The following is a 17,693-nucleotide window of genomic DNA, read 5'->3' as shown; positions in this document are numbered from 1 at the left end:
ACAGAGTCAGAATCCGAGAGAAATGATGGTCAGTATCAGAGTAAGTGTGGGTGTACATTTCAAGGAAAGGGTTAGGTTGGTGGTCAGGCTGATGGTCAGGTTGCAAGGTAAGAGTCAGGGTCATGCCGAAGGTGAGGGGGAAGGTTAGATTTGGGTAAGTTTCAGTGTCAAGTTCAGGATCAGGATCAATGTAAGGGTAGTCTACAGTGTAAATCACAATCAGAGCAGGGTGGCTGCTGGGTACAGGCCAGGTTTAGGGTGAGGATAAGAATCAGGGTTAGGGTAAAGGTCTGGTTCAGGGTGAAAGTCAAGGAGATTCAGCCTGAGGTGAAGATCAGGGTTACATTCAGATGAGGGTCAGGGTGAATTTGAGATTCAGATTCAGGGTAAGGTTTAGGGTGAGAGATCAGATTAAGGGAAAGGGTGAGGATCCTGGTGCGGGTCAGCATTGTTTGAGGGTAAAGACTAGGTGAAGATTAGGATGAAGCTCTGTGCAGGGTAAGTTTCAGGACAGGGTCAAAGACAAAGAAGTATAAAGGTTAAGAACACTTCAAAGCCAAGTTTAGGATGTCAACCAGGGATTAAATCAGGGCCAGTACTGGGATTAGGTTAAAGGTCAATTTCAGAGTAACTTCTCATGGGTGGGGAGATCAGAGAGTGTCAGGATGACAGAGGCATTTTGAAGGGTGGGGTCTTTTAAAGGGTGAATAAGAGGGTCACAGATAAGGTAAGGTCAGTTTCAGAACCTGATTCAGGCCAGGATCAGAATGATAGTGAGGGTCAGAGTCACTTTGAGAGTAGGGGCAGGGTCAAGTTAGGCATCAGGTTCAAAGCCAGAGTCTGCACAAAGGTCTGCACAAATGCCAGGGTAAGTATAAAGATCATAGGCAGGACAGAACGAAGTGAGGATTAGGACCTAGTGAGATTCAGGGTCAATGTCATAGCTAAGGTGAAGATCGGAGTGAGGACATGTTCAGGGTAAGGACCATGATAAGGATAAAGTTGAGTGTCAAGGTCAGTATCAGGGTGAAAGTAAGGTCAGGTGAAGTTCTAGACCTATTTCATGAAACAGGTCAGTGTGAGAGGAGAATCAGAGTCAAGATAAATGTGAGCATTAGGGACAGCCAGAGTGTCAGGATCAGAGTCAGGGTCAAGGTAGGGGAAGAATAACATTCAGGCTCTGTATTGTGTGAACGTGAGGATGAAGGTCTAATGCATACTTAGTGTCGTGGTCAGTTGAATGTTGGAGTCAGGTTTACAGTCAGTGTGAATGTATCCGTTAGCTGGGGATCAGGATAAGGGTCAGGGTCATGGTGAGAGTCAGCATGATGATCATCATGGAGTGAAGGTAAGGGTTAGAGAGAGGGTGAGGTGTAGAGTAACAAGTCAGAGAACGTGTGAGAGTGAGCGTCAGATTCAAGGTCGGGTCAGGATAAGTGTCGGAGTGTAGGTGAGGGTGATAGTGTCTGGTGAAGGTCAAAGTCAGGTTAAGGGTCAGGTTGAAGTTAAACTTCAGATGTGGGGTCAGGATGAGGGTTAAGGCAAGGTCAGGGTAAAAGTCACGTCAGGATTAGTTTCAGGATGAGGGTCATATCAGGGTGAGAGTGAGATTAAAGGGGAGTCTAAAAGTTCATGGTCAAGGTAAGAGTAAACGTGAATTTGAGAGTCAGTGTGAATTTGCAGTGCCTTGATAAGGATGAGAGTCACAATCAGGTGAGAATCATATTCATAGACATGGTAAAGGTCAGACTGAGTGTTGGGTTCAGTGTGAAGATTAGCCTGACCCTGACCATGCCCTAACTTTGATTATCACCCTATGCTGAAAACACCCTGATGTTGACCCTGATCCTAAACTTGACTCTAAACCTTACTTGACCCTAACTCTCACTCTGACTTGCACTGTAACATTAGCTCTGACCTTGACCCTCAACCACATACTGACCATGACTCTCAAGCTCTTTTCCTGAAATATATACTCACCCTTATCCTGACACTGACGATCACCCTCTATCTGAACGTAACCCTATCCATGTCCATCACCTGACCTTGACCCTTATTCTGACCCTCATGCTTAGACCTGACCTTCATCATGAATCTGACTCTGATCTCCCTGAATTTCAGTCTCAAACTCACCATTTCTATAACCTTAACCCTTACCCTCACAGAAACACTAATGCAGAATCCCCCCCTTATCTCACAATAACCCCATCCTGTACTTGACACTGACCCTGATCTTCAACCTCACACTGACCTTATCTCTGAATAATGAAATGACATTGACACTCACCCTGACTCTGGCCTTCCTTTCCCTAACTCAGACACTTACCTTCACCCTACATCTGACTTTGGCCCTCGTCCAAGTCTGAAACCTACCCTCACGTTGACCTTGATTATATTGCTCATTCTGACAATGATTTCAGCTATTCTCCTTAACCTGAAACTAACCCTAACCCTGATCCTCCCTGATACTGCACCTGGTATTGATCTGACCCTGAAGCTAACCCTGAGACTTATCCTAATCCTGACCCCTTTATACTGACCCTTACAATGACTCACAATGACCCTGACTCTTACAATAACTCAACTTGATGGTGACCATTATACTAAACCTGACCCTGAAATTCACCATGGCCTAACCATAACATCCTCACCTTTATTCTGACCTTATTCCTCACTGTGTCCCTGATGCCTACCCTCACACTAACCTTTATTCTGAATCTGAATCTGATACGCGCTGTGTACCAGACCTTCCCAGTGCTCCTCACAATTACCTCAATTACCTCACATGATCTTGATCCTAACCTAGAACTTTACTATCGCGTTCATTCTGGCCTGACACTTGGCCTTAAAACTCACTTGACCCTCACTCTCACGTTGATTCTGTTCCTTTCCATTTTCCTGACACTGACCACCGCATACACCCTCAACTTCATTCTTACCCTTATTAGTCCCTGACTCTGCATTTGACCCTGAACCTCAAACTCAACTTGATCCTTTACTTATTCTAGTCCTTTTCCTTGAACTTCATCTTAATCATGACCCTCACTTTTGCCCAATTGCTAATCCTGAAGCTGAAACTGACCCTCACCCTTACCCTGATGCTAACACTCTTGTTTTTACAATGGCACATTTTGACACTGACCCTTACCTTCATTCTCCCTTCACTCTGACCCTCATTGAACCTCTTCCTGATTGTGATTCTTACTTTGACCGTCATCTGAACCCGATCGTCACCCTAACCTTGACACTCATCCTGAACTAACTTGACACTGACTCTCAACATAACCCTTCCCCTTTTCATGATCTGACCTTCACCGTGACCATGACCCTGCATCAGACCCTCACCCTGACCCTCACCTTTACCCTCTCCAATACCTCAGGCTCAATCTGACTCTGAACCTGACACTGCCCTGACACTGTCTCTGACCTCTTCATCCCTTGGACTTTACTTGACTGATATTCAACCTGACCCTGACCCTAACCAACACCAGATCTTGGCCCTGATTTTGATGCTCACTCCGCATCTGACCCTCACCTTACCTTGACTCTGACCCTGACTCTGATTATACCTTGACCCTTATCTCACATTGATACTGAAAAGGACTGTGACTCTCACCTTGACTCTCTCCTAAACATTGACTCTACATTTTCACCTTGATCTTAATACTCACCTTGATACTGAAAATGACTGGGACTCTCACCTTGACTCTCCTAACCATTGACTCCATATTTTCACCTTGATCTTAATACTCCCCTTGTTTCTGAAACTGAAGTCATCTTTACCCATAATTTGGCCCTCACTTGGCCCTCACTCTGACCCCAACTCTTACAATGACACTAAGAATAACCTTGATTCTTAATGTGACTCTATCACTTGGACACCTGCCATAATAGTATACACACCCTTACCCTGCCTCTGACATAACCTTCACTCTAATACTAACTCTGACATTGTACCTGACTATCCCTTGACCCTCACTCTGACAACATACCCTTCACTGACTGTGACCCTTATTTTGATCCTGACACACACTTTTACCCTGATTCTGACCCTTACTGTGACCATGAAGCTCATGTTCAACATGACACCGACCCTTGATGATCATCCTCCACCTATCCATTACTTTCTCCCTGACACAAAGCTTGGCTCTTACCTTCACCAATATCCTCACCCTGACTTGAACCCTACCCTATCCAGTTTGACACTCCCTATCGTCACGGAATACTGGATCAATATCCTGACCCTGACCACAGCCTAACACTGACCCTGATACTGACCCTGACCTCTGGCTCTGACATGAGCCTCGCCATCACGAAGATGAGTCTGAATATGAAATCTCATATCCTTATACTCTAGTTCCATCTAGATTCTTTAGTAACTCATGATAGGAAAGTACTGTTGAGAACTGTGAATACTTCTGAACTTACACTTGTACTGTATGTTTTTAAATATGCTGCACTGATTTGTGTTCATGCGGTCCACCTCAAAGTAAGAAAGTACAGTTGAGACAAATATGTGGTTCCCATTGATTTACCTCAGGTAAAGCATAGGTTCAACACTAACAGTTAATTTTAACTACCTGGGTGGCTCAGTCAGTTAAGCATCCAACTTTGGCTCAGGTCATGATCTCACAGTTCATGGGTTTGGTCCCCATTTCAGGCTCTGTGTTGACAGCTCAGAGCCTGGAGCCGGCTTTGGATTCTGTCTCTCCCTTTCTCTCTTTCCCTTTCCCACTCGTGTTCTTTCTCTCTCTTTCTCTCAAAAATAAACATTAAGAAAAAAAGAATTCTCCTTAGGAGTGACTGGCTGGCTCAGTCAGTAGAGCATGCAACTCTTGATTTTGAGGTTCGAATGTTCAGTTCTGAGCTTGGTTTCTTCTTTACTGCTCGTCTGTAACACACACATACAATTTTTCAACTGTTTTGGCTTTAATTGGCAATGAGTAAGAAAAACGTGTAACTATGAGCTCGTTTTCATATATACAGAGTAGCTTACCCTCACCTTGTTGAAACTCCTAGGAAGACAGAGAACTTGAGAGGAAGTGTGTTTGTGAGTTTGGGGGTTTTTCTCCTCACAGAAATCATGCGTATGTCTCAGTTTACACAAACAAGAAGTAGCATTGCAAACAATTCACATTCGTCCAAACTGGCTCAGCCTCTGACATCCCTTTCGTAAGAAAGTCTTTATTGCTCCTTAAACTGAAATAAGCCTAAAGACAGCAAAACACGTTCATTTCAAAGGCACATTCTTGCTTGCAGAAAAAAAGAGGACATAAAACGCTGTTTACCAACTGTAATTTTAATTGACCCCCTTCTTTCTTAAAATATCAGTGAATTAAAATCTGCAAATGTCTCTGGATGACACTACATATATGTTTGTACTTACCTCCTCAAAACGTTTAATTAATATGAGATAGTGCTCATAAAAAAAATTACCTGGATGGTTTTTAGCTTTCTGTCCTCTAGGTGTCACTTATGTCTACAGAAAAAGAAAGAATGATTTCTTCAATTAAAGATAATTAACACAGACAGTTGATTATAGTGGGTACAAAAATTAGGGAGAGCTTCTCCTTGATTTTCTGCTTCTTTATTTTAGAAAGTTGCTGGAGTGTGTTCACATTGTAAATTTAAAATGATATATATATTGTTTTATTTAATATACTCACAAACTATACTTTAAAGCTTTATACTTAAAAACTATTTATTTTATTAATTTTAGAGAAAGAGAGGGAGAGTGTGTGAGCAGGGGAGAGGGACAGAGGGAAAGAGAATCTTAAGCAGGCTCCACGCTGAGCGTGGGGCCCAACACAGGGTTCGATCCCAAGATCCTGAGATCATGACCCGAGTCAAAAGGAAGAGTCGGACGCTCAACTGACTGAGTCACCCAGATGCCCCGAAAACTTTAAATTATTAGGTATGTGTTGGTGTATACACAAGTACTCCATCACAGATTGGTCTCACTTTCTAACAACACTCAGTCTAGAGCAAACACTCATTTCCTTAGGCCTTCTTAAAATTACCCAGTTAAAGACCAAATTTTATAATAAGTACTTTCTAACACCCTCTTGATGTGACACGCTTTGGTTCCCCGTGGGTGCATTCTCCCCCAATGCAACCAGTCACAAGCCCAATGTATTCAATCACAGGTATGTTCCCAGAGTCTGGCTCAAAGGCACTGACAAGTCAAACGCACACATGGGCACAGAACCTGTGGAGTCAGCTTGGCCAGGCTTAGAATACCTTGTTTTTACCTTTTCAAAATTTTAAAGTAATAAAACATTGGATGGTTTTAAAATTTCTCTTCTCTGGGTGGCTTTTATGTCTATAGGGGGAACAAAAGGAGGGTTGATTAATTAAAGGTCCTAATTAATATAAATGTTATTCATAGTAGCTATAAGGATTGCAGAGATACACAGGCCTATGTATAGGATTATTGTATTTTAATTTTTTTTAATGTTTATTTTTTTTTTTATTTTTTTTTTCAACTTTTTTTTTTATTTATTTTTGGGACAGAGAGAGACAGAGCATGAACTGGGGAGGGGCAGAGAGAGAGGGAGACACAGAATCGGAAACAGGCTCCAGGCTCCGAGCCATCAGCCCAGAGCCTGACGCGGGGCTCGAACTCACGGACCGCGAGATCGTGACCTGGCTGAAGTCGGACGCTCAACCGACTGCGCCACCCAGGCGCCCCAATGTTTATTTATTTTTGAGAGAGAGAGAGAGAGCCTGAGCGGGGAAGGGGCAGAGAGAGGAGACACAAAATTTGAAGCTGGCTCCAGGCTCCCAGCACAGAGCCTGATGTGGGGCTCAAACTCACCAACTGTGAGATCATGACCTAAGCCGAAGTCAGAAGCCCAACTGAGTGAGCCACCCAGGCACCTGAGGATAATTGTATTTTTTTAATTAATAAATCAATTTATTTTTTAATTTACATCCAAGTTAGTTAGCATATAGTGCAATAATGATTTCAGGAGTAGCTTCCTTAATGCCCCTTACCCATTTAGCCCATCCCCCACTCCCACAACCCCTCCAGCAACCCTATGTTTGTTCTCTGCATTTAAGAGTCTTTTATATTTTGTCCTCCTTCCTGTTTTTACATTATTTTCGCTTCCCTTATGTTCATCTGTTTTGTATCTTAAATTCCTCATATGAGTGAAGTCATGTGATATTTGTCTTTCTCTGACTAATTTCACTTAGCATAATACCCTCTAGTTCCATCCATGTAGTTGCACATGGCAAGATTTCATTCTTTTTGATTGCCAAGTAATACTCCAGTGTGTGTGTGTGTGTGTGTGTGTGTGTGTGTGTGTGTGTATACACACCACATCTTCTTCTTTATCCATTCATCCATCGATAGACATTTGGGCTTTTTCCATACTTTGGCTATTGTAGATAGCACTGCTATGAACATGGGGGTGCATGTGCCCCTCCGAAACAGCACACCTGTATCCCTTGGATAAATACCTAGTAGAGCAATTGCTGGGTCGTTGGGTAGTTCTATCTTTAATTTGTTGAGGAACCTCCATACTGTTCTCCAGAGTGGCTGCACCACTTTGCATTCCCACCAGCAATGCAAAAGAGGCCCGTCCTCTTTCTCCACATCCTCACCATCTGTTGTTGCCTGAGTTGTTCATGTTTGTCATTCTGACAGGTGTGAGATGGTATCCCATTGTGGTTTTGATTTGTATTTCCCTGATGATGAGTGATGTTGAGCATCTTTTCATGTGTCAGTTGGCCCTCTGGATGTCTTCTTTGGAGAAGTGTCTATTCCTGTCTTTTGCCCATTTCTTCACTGGATTATTTGTTTCTGGGTGCTGAATTTGATAAGTTCTTCACAGATTTTGGATACTAACCCATTATCTGATATGTCTTTTGCAAATATCTTGTCCAATTCTGTCGGTTGCCTTTTAGTTTTGCTGATTGTTTCCTTCACTGTGCAGAAGCTTTTTCTTTTGATGAGGTCCCAATAGTTCATTTTTGCTTTTGTTTCCCTTGCCTCTGGAGACACTTTGAATAAGAAGCTGCTGCGATTGAGGTCAAAGAGGTTTTTTTGCCTGCTTTCTCCTCTAGGATTTTGATGGCTTCCTGTCTTACGTGCAGGTCTTTCATCCATTTTGAGGTTTTTGTTTTTTTTTTAACATTTATTTATTTTTGAGACAGAGAGAGACAGAGCATGAACGGGGGAGGGGCAGAGAGAGAGGGAGACACAGAATCCCAAGCAGGCTCCAGGCTCTGAGCTGTCAGCCCAGAGCCCGACGCGGGGCTCGAACTCACAGACCATGAGATCGTGACCTGAGCAGAAGTCGGACACTCAACCGACTGAGCCACCCAGGCGCCCCTTTTTTGAGTTTATTTTTGTGTATGGTATAGGAAAGTGGTCCAGGTTCATTTTTCTGCATGTTGCTGTCCAGTTTTCCCAGCACCATTTGCTGAAGAGACTGTCTTTAGTCCATTGAATATTCTTTCCTACTTTGTCAAAGATTAGTTGGCCATACGTTTGTGGGTCCATTTCTGGGTTTTCTATTCTGTTCCATTGATCTGAGTGTCTGTTTTTGTGCCAGTACCATTCTGTCTTGATGATTACAGCTTTGTAATACATGTTGAAGTCCGGGATTGTGATGTCCCCAGCTTTGGTTTTCTTTTTCAAGATTGCTTTGGCTATTCGGGGTCTTTTCTGGTTCCATAGAAATTTGAGGATTGTCTGTTCCAGCTCCGTGAAGAATGTTGGTGTTATTTTGATAGAGATTTCAGGATAAATGTATTTTAAAGTCAAAATCAGAAACTAAATTATCACCTATTTATGTTTGTATATGAATGAATTCCTAAATTCATACAAACAAATGCATATCAATAGATCATCTCCTAAAATTTGTTACATAAATAATGTGCCAAAAGAATAAATTAGGATTTAGGTTTTTCATGTAAAAATTACTGAGTTATTTTATGCCCAGATCAATAGAAGTTCCTTTTGTCACCGAATTATCATGCTTTTTACATACCTTTTAACTATTCTTTTACGACTCCCTGGGATAGCCCTGACTTAGTCTTATTTGTTCCTATTGTAAAATGCCATCAGAGACATCAGCTCACCCTGAAATACGGACCACATCACCAGCAGGTGGAGACTCCGAGCTGGCGCTCCGGGCCCCGCCGCCCTTGGTTTCAGCGCGTGCCTAGGGGCCTGCCCAGCGCAAGCGCACCTTCTTGAAGGAGCAAGTGGAATCCGATGTTTATCTGAGTCCCGCCACTGCCTCCTGTGTCGTTCTTACTTTTGAGGAAAGAGGGGTATGCAACAGACCTCCCCACTAACCCCCCCCCCCGGCCCCCCCCCCCCCCCCCCCCCCCGCCGGCCGCCGCAGCAGGCGTTCCTGGCGGGTGCTGACGGCTCTCCCTAGCTCTCCCTCTTCCAGAACAGCAATCTGGCAGCCAAAGCACCCGGAGTAGTCGGAGCATGCTTGATAGTCAGCCAGGCGGCTTTTCCCCAAAGGTCAGTAATTGGCAGGGTCAAGGGGATTGCCTCGCGCGTTCCCTAGCAACAGTGAGTGCTGACCGCCCGGGGTTCTGAGGAGCGTGCAGGGTCTGCGGCTCCTCTCTGCAAACTTTGCCAACAGTGGTACTTCCTGCCAGCGAGCATGCGTGGAGGCCCACAAAAATTAAACTGCAAAAGGACGTTGGATGGTGTAAAACTTGCAATCTGTCACTGGGCCACAGGTACAGGAAGTGGGAAAGAAGCAAGCAGAGATCTGTTGCTGCTTGCTCCCTTCCACCCAAGAGAGGAATGGGCCCAACCACTTGACCCTTTGAGGAAGTTTCGCCCCTGCAGAATAAGGAGAAAATGTGTGGGTCCCGGAAGGGGTTGATCTCACAGATTGGAAAGTTCATGGGAGTTGGGGTGGTGGGGTGGTGGGATTCTGAGGATTTCTGAGAGCTTTGTTGATTTTACTTTAAAATTCTGTTCTCTCTATAATTCTTGAGACCTTGGAGATACCAGGGACAGTGAAGTTTCTACGTAAAAAGTACTTAATCGGGGCACCTGGGTGGCTCAGTCGGTTAAGCGTCAGACTTCGGCTTAGGTCATGATCTCACGGTTTGTGAGTTCGAGCCCGGCGTCGGGCTTTGTGCTGACCACTCAGAGCCTGGAGCCTGCTTCGGAATCTGTGTCTCCCTCTCTCTCTGCCCCTCCCCTGTGAGTGAGAATTTGCCAGGTGAGAAAGCAAAACCAAGCCATCCCCTACACCCTTCTAATACACTGCAAAAAGTATTTGTATGAAGTCCATGTGGAGGTGTTCATAAGACCATAGGGCCCTTGGTTCCTGTCCATGACCCACCTTGACTGTTTTATCAGGACTGTGCAGTTGCCAGGTAAGACTTGCTTTGGAAACATCTTTGGCATCTACCCCTAAAACGAGGCCACCAGTGTTAGTTGAATTTTGTTGCTGATTTACCTTTGTTTTAGGAGTAACATCATGAAGAATTTTTGTTAAACTCCATTTTCAAGTGTCTTGGTATAATCAGCCACCCTGAGATGCAATGAGTACCTGAAACTGAGTTGGAGACTTCTTTCTGATGGTTAGTAACAGCCTCTTTGAATTTCTCCAAGACTTGTCTTGTCCATTTGTTTATAAGGTATCTATCTGGGTTAACGCTATTTAATGTAGTGGTCAGACAAAGAATTACTGTGAGAATATTGGTCTTTAGCTTTGACCTTTTATTTTTATTATAGCTATTTTCTTAGGTCATAGCAAATTTTCTAAAAGTTCTTTAATGCCCAATTTATATCGGATTTCTGAATTTGTGGACTACCTCAAAAGCACATTTTCAATCAGTATAAATATTTGCACTTTTATTTTTTGTAACCTGGCAACCCCCGGTAAGGGGATTTATGCTAGTCACCTGAAGTGACTTAATTTCTGGAATTTGTCTATGTCCAAAGGGTGAACTTAACTATGTGATAACATTTTCAACTTTAAAAACATAAAATTAGGGATGCCTGGGTCGCTCAATCAGTTAAGTGTCAGACGTCAGCTCAGGTCATGATCTCATGGTTTGTGGGTTTGAGCCCTGCCCTGGGCTCTGTGTTGACAGCTCAGGAGCCTGGAGCCTGCTTCAGATTTTGTGTCTCCCTCTCTCTCTCTGCCCCTCCGCCCCTCGTGCTCTGTCTCTGTCTCTCAGAAATAATAAATATTAAAAAAAATTCTTTTTAATAAATAAAATTTGATTAAGAGTATCTGAATCACTAAGAAAATGATTAAAGAGTGTGCAAAAAGCATGAGCATTAATATTAACCAATAATTAATAGCTGGTGACAAAAAGGAACTTCTGATCTGGGCATAAAATAAGTCATTTTACACAAAAGCCTCAAATCCTAATTTTACTCTTTTGGTACATTACTTATGTAACAAATTGTCTGCCTCCAGACATATATAGATATGTGGGGTACTTGGCTGGTTCAGTCAGTAGAGCATGCAATGCTTGACCTTGAGGTTGTGAGTTTAAGCCCCACAGTGGGTAAAGAGCTTACCTAAAAAAAGACATATATAGATATAAGACATATAGATAATTTAAACTATAGCTTTATTTTTTTTAAGATTTTATTTTTAAGCAACCTCCACACCCAACATGGGGCTCAAACCCACAACCCCAAGATCAAGAGTTGCATGCCCATGGACTGAGCCAGCCAGGTGCCCCTTAAACTATAGCTTTAAAATACAGTTGTCAGTCTCATAAATAAAGCAGTATATCATCTGAAATTTATTATGTGGGTGAACTGCATAACTGTTAAAAAGAAACAGAAAATCAAATCCTGTACTTAGACCTGTATCTCTCTGTAGTGTTTGTACCCAGAATAATCAACTACATACAGCGAACACTTTTAAACCATTTTTTTCTCTAGACACAAGAGACACCTAGAGTACAAAAAGTTAAAAACCACCAGGTAATTTTTATGAGCATTTATTTCACATTAATCAAAAGCTTTGAAGGGCTGGCTTAGTCGGCAGAGTGTTTAACTCTTGATCTTGGAGTTGTGAGTTCAAGCTCCACATTGGGTGTAAAGATTATTTAAATAAATAATAAAGCTTTGAGAAGGCAAATACAACTTCATATGTATTACTACCCAAAGTCATTTGCATATTTTGCCAATCCACAGATATTTTAAGAACAAAGAGTCAATTAAAACTGTGTTTTTATCTATTTTTCTCTTTTTAAGAATAACGTGTTTTGAAATGTGTTTTCTGTCCTTGTGTTTATCTTGCTTTACTCAGAGATGCAATAAGGGTTTATTTTTGAGAGGAAAGTCTGACACTGAGGTTGTCTATATCAGTACAGATTCTTTTCACTACCACTCCTGGACTCTTCCTTGCTTGCTGTAACCTCACAGTAAGGATGTGCCTTGGAGATGAAAGGCACACATTCATCCATGCCTGTGTTCATCTCCATGTACTCTAAGAAGCACTAAGAACTTTATTTTGAGAGAAATATCTTGAGATGAAGCCTCTTTGCTCTAACACACATTTTTTTCAGTTCCACTTCTGTTTGCCTACACAGAGATGTGTGTATGGCACGACCCGAGAAACCTCAGACACTCACATTTATCTGCATTAATCTGCACATTCACTGCATTTTCTTCCTGTGAGTTAGAACAAGAGGAACTCAAGCCATATATGTGAAAAGGAGGCCAGATTTACACGTTATTCTTCACACAGTAACTTCTAATTGTGAGTTAAAGCAAATATCACTGAAAATCATATTTGCATGAACAGACTAATGGTAAAGAAGAAATCAGACATTAGTTTCTCCAGAAACTTTTTATTGATGGCTAAAATTAACCCATGCTTTATCTGAGGCAGATCAATGAGAACCACATGTTCTCAGACACTTTCTTACTTTGAGGTAGACCATATGAAGACCAGTCAACACAGCATGTTTAAAAACATGCTGTACAAGTATAAACAAGTTCAGAATTATACATAGATTTCAAAAGTATAGCAATACACTAGTTGTAAGAAATCTAATTGAAACTAGCATGTAAATGTACAAAATTTCATGTTCAAACTCAATGTGGTAATGCTTAGGTCATTTTTAATGTCAGAACCATGATAAGAACCATTATGAGAGTCAGAATCATACTGAAGGTCAGAGAGATAGTCATAGGGTGAGATTGAAGGTCAGGGTCACGATGACAGTGAGTTCTAGGATCACGGTGGGGTCAGGATCAGTGTTAGGATCAAGATCTGGGTCAGAGTGAGGGGCACCTGTCTGGCTCAGTTAGTGGAGCATACGACTTTTGATCTTGGGGTTGTGGATTTGAGCTCCATGTTGGGTGTAGAGATTACTTAAAAATAAAATCTTAAAAAAATATCTGGGTCAGATTGTATGTTGGGACCAACTTGAGGGTCATGGTCAGGGAAGGGATTAGTGTTAGGATGAGGGAGAAGAGAAGGTCTGATATAGGGCCAAGTGACGGTGAGTGTAGATTTAAGGATCAGTGTCAAGGCGATGGTCAGGGTGAGGGTCAGGTTGAGGATCAAGGTCACTGTCAGAGTCAGGGTGAGATTCCATGTATGGGTCATATCAAGAGTGAGGATAAACATCTGAAAGAAGTTCCGGGTCCTGGTGAAAGTTAGGATCAGGGTCAAGGTGAAAGTAAAGATGAGGCTCAGGGTAATAGTCATTGTTTAGGGGAATGATGGCATGAGGATCTCGGTCAGGGTGAGGATTCTAATCAGATTCGCTCTCAGGGTGAGAGTAATGTAAGGGTCAAAGTCAGGGTGTTGGTTAGTTTCAGAATGATGAACAGACTCAGGGTCAGGTTGATCACTGAGGGCAATGTAATATTTGAGGAATAAGGAAGTCAGATACAGTGTCAGGGTAACATCAAAGTTAATGTCACACTGAGGATAAGTGTTGTGAAGAAGGTAAATAATGAGCATACGGATCAGAGTGAGGGTCAGATTCAAAGTCTGATGCAGAGTCATAGTCACAGTTAAAGACAGCCATGGTGAGGGTCAGCATCATGTCAGCTTCATAGGGTCAAGAACAAGATGACAGTCTGGGTCAAGGTATGGATCAAAGTAGAAGTCAAAGTCAGAGTGTCATGGTATTAACGGTCATGGTCAACCTCAGGGACAGGGCAGAAGTGAAGGTCACTATCTGGGAAGTGTCAAGGTAGGAGTAGGAATCAGATTTCGTGTCAAGGTGAGCATCAAAATCAGAATAAGGGTGATGGTCTTGTTGAGACTGAGGTTCAAGTTCCCAGTGAAAATCAAGGTCAAGTGCAGGATCAGGGACACGGTGAGGATCAGAATAAGGTTTAAGGGTGCAGGTGAGAGTCACCATCAAGATTATGGTGAGGGATAGGACCAGGCTAATACTGAAAGTTGGGGTCATATGAGTTTCAGGCTCAAATTCAGTCATGAAAGTAAAGTTCTAGGTCAAGGTCAAAGTCATGGTAATAGTGAGGGTCAGAGACAGCATAAGGGTCTGGGTCATTGTTAGGGCCACAGCATCAGGCATATGGTGAGGGATAGGTTCAGGGTGAAGGTGAGAGTTGGGTCATGGTGATGTTCACAATCAGGTTCAGCTAAAGTCCAGTCAGTGTCAAGATGACAGTCACATTTAGGGTGAGGGTCAATGTAAGGGTCATGGGCAGGATAAGTCTCAGGGACAGGTTAACATAATCAAGGTGACAGTCAAGGTAAGAGTCAATTTCAGGGTCAAAGTCAATCAGGGTTGGTTAGCATTATGTGAGGGTCAGGATAATGATCAGTGTCGGGGTGACAATCATGGTCAGGTTAATCTTCAGAATTAGAGTGAGGTTTAATTAAGGATTAAAGTGAGATTGAAAAAAAAAGATAAAAGTGAGGTTGGAATCAATGTCAGGCAAGGTGTTAGGGTCAGAGTCAGGTGATTGTATGGATGAGATTCACTCTAAAGTGAGGGCCAAAGTCAAGTGCATGCTTAGAGTGAGGGTCTGGAACAGGGTAAATGTCAATATTAGGGTCAGAGTCAGGGTCAGATCAGAATGAGGGAAGGTCAGGGTCAAGTAGAGATTTAGTGTCTGTTTAATGAAGGGAAGGTTCTGTGTACATGTGTGGGTAAAGGACAAGGATATAAACATGGTGAGAATAAGAATTCAGGGAGAGGGTCAGGGTTAAGGGTTAAGTCAGAGTAAGGGCTAAGGGCAAATTACAGAAGTAACTGGTCAGAGTAAGGGCGAGTTTGATGGTCATAATCACTGTCAGATTGAAAACATAGTGAAAATCAGGGTAAAGTTTAGAATAAGGTAAGGCTTAGGGTCAAGTTCAGGATCTGAGTCAGTGTGAGAGTGGTGTCTTGGTCAGGGTCTGCTTCAGGATTATTGGTTCAGGGCTTTCAATGTAGGGTGATAATTGGGGTCATGTGAAAGGTAGAAGCCAGGTGAGAATCAAGTTCAAGTAAAGGTCAGGGGTGAGAAAGTCAAAACCAGTGTTAGGGTGACATCAGAGTCAGTTTGGGGAGATGATCATGGAGAGTTTGAGATGAGGTTCACGGTGATGGTCAGGTTGAGGGACATTGTCAGGTAAGCTTTTGGGACAAGGTAATTGTGAGACTTAGGATTAAGATCAGGGTAAGGATAATGTTTAGTATAAGTTCATAAAAGTATAAAGGTGACCAGTCAGGGTACCAAGAATAGGAGGTAAGGACCACGGTAAAGTCAGGTTCAGGATGTGTATGAGTGTGAGGGTTATGGTCAGAGTCAAGTTATATGAAAGAATGAGGGTGAGTGACATTGCCATTGTTATAATTAGGGTCACAGCAATTGCACTACTAGGTATTTATCCAAGGGATACAGGTATGCTGTTTTGAAGGGGGCACATGCACCCCATTGTTTATAGCAGCACTATCAACAATAGCCAAAGTATGGAAAGAGCCCAAATGTCCATCGGCAGATGAATGCTGTAAAGAAGATGTGGTATATATATATAATAGAGTGTTACTTGGCAATGAAAAAGAATGAAATCTTGCCATTTGCAACTACGTGGATGGAACTAGAGAGTATTTGCTAAGCAAAATTAGTCAGAGAAAGACAAAAATCATACGACTTCACTCATATGGGGAATTTAAGATACAAAGTAGATGAACATAAGGGAAGGGAAGCAAAAATAATATAAAAACAGGGAGGGGGACAAAACATAAGAGACTCTTAAACATGGAGAACAAACAGAGGGTTATTGCAGGGGTGGTGGGAGGGGGGATGGGCTAAATGAGTAAGGGGCATTAAGGAATCTACTCCTGAAATCATTGTTGCACTATATGCTAAGTAACTTGGATGTAAATTTAAATAAATAAATAAATAAATAAATAGGGTCAAAGGTTAGAGAGAGATTCAGGGTGAATTTTTCGGAGTAAAGATTAGGGTGATGGTCAGAGTTAGGGTCAATATTAGGGTCAAAGTGAGGGTAAGATTCAGGGTCAAGTTCAAGATCACTGTGAAATGTAGAGTAAGGATCATGGTAAGGGTATGGGTCAAAATCAGGGTCAAAGCGAAAAGGAAGGTCAGTGTCAGAGTTAGAGTGAGTATAAGGATTTGAATCAAGATAAGAGTCTTAATAGGGTGTAGGTAAGAGTCACGGTCAAAATGAAGGCTATGATCAAGGTTAGATCAGTGTCAGGTTCAAAGTAAGGTCCAGAGACAGGGTGAGGATGAAGGTCAAGATGAAAGTAGGGTCAGGGTGAGAGCTGGGTTTAAGGTCAGGAGCTTATTCAGAATCAGGTTCAGGGTCAGACTTGGAGTTATGATAAGAGTCAATGTGACATTCAAGTTAAGGGTCAGAGTTCAGTCATGAAAAGAGTTTGGTTGAGTATCTGGGAGTATCAAGGTTAGGGTTAGGATCTTGGTGAGGGTCAGGTTCAGAATCTGAGTCTTTGTGAGCATCAGAGTGAAGATTAGGATCAGATTCAGAGGGAATATGAGGAAATATTTAGAATCATCACCAGGTTAAGGATCAGTGTCAGTGTGAGGGCTGTAGTCAGGTGCAGGAATATGGTGAGGGTCAGGGAGAAAGTTGGGGGTCAGGTCATTTGTGGGATCAAGATTAGGCTTAGCCTCAGTATCAGTCAGTATAGAGGACAATTTTAATGTGAGGGTAAAGATGAGAGTCAGTCCATGTCAATGTCAGTTAGGGCCAAAGTCTGGGCAAGCATCAGGCTAAGACGCAAGGTAGTGTCAGGACAGGGTGAAGGACCGGGTCATGTTCTGTCAGAGTGAAAACCAGAGTCAAAGTCAGGTTGAGGATCTCATTCAATGTGAGGCTCATAATCAGAGTCATGTTTTCGATGAGGGTCAGTGTGTCAGGCTCAGAGACACGGTAAAGATCAGAGGCAGGTTTAGGGTCAGGGACAAAGAAAGGATGAGGTTCAGCTTCAGGCTAAAGGTCAGGGTGTGGGTCAGAGATGACAGAAGTGTGAGAATGAAAGTTACCATCACTGTTGGTGTGTTTTATTGTGTAGGATCGATAAAAACTCTATTCCCTAGAGGGGGGTTGTTTTATTTGCACGGAAGCCAACAGCTGCTTTGGGATTCCCCACATCCCTTCCTGTCTAACCCACTACTTCAGGTCTTTGGAAGGACCTACTTGAGGAACCACATAGAAGCCACAAAGAACAGCAGGAGGAATCTGCTTTTGTGTTCCTTGTAGCCTTCCCTGTCTCTT

The 17,693-nt window shown here is 42.6% G+C and overlaps 1 protein-coding gene across 1 annotated transcript in view; it reads right to left on the bottom strand.

The window, feature by feature from the left end:
- LOC125930363 (40S ribosomal protein S2-like) overlaps positions 1 to 13,673 on the bottom strand; it is a 34,384-nt gene extending 20,711 nt beyond the window's left edge. Inside the window, 1 exon segment of the mRNA XM_049642234.1 lies at positions 13,389 to 13,673. Coding sequence (XP_049498191.1) covers positions 13,389 to 13,673 — 285 coding nt within the window.
- Between the last annotated feature and the right edge of the window lie 4,020 nt (positions 13,674 to 17,693).

This window comes from Panthera uncia, chromosome A2 (assembly GCF_023721935.1).
Source record: "Panthera uncia isolate 11264 chromosome A2, Puncia_PCG_1.0, whole genome shotgun sequence".
NCBI classification, from domain to species: domain Eukaryota; kingdom Metazoa; phylum Chordata; class Mammalia; order Carnivora; family Felidae; genus Panthera; species Panthera uncia.
Note: the sequence above shows the minus strand (reverse complement) of the source record. Positions and strands in the feature narration are given on the sequence as shown.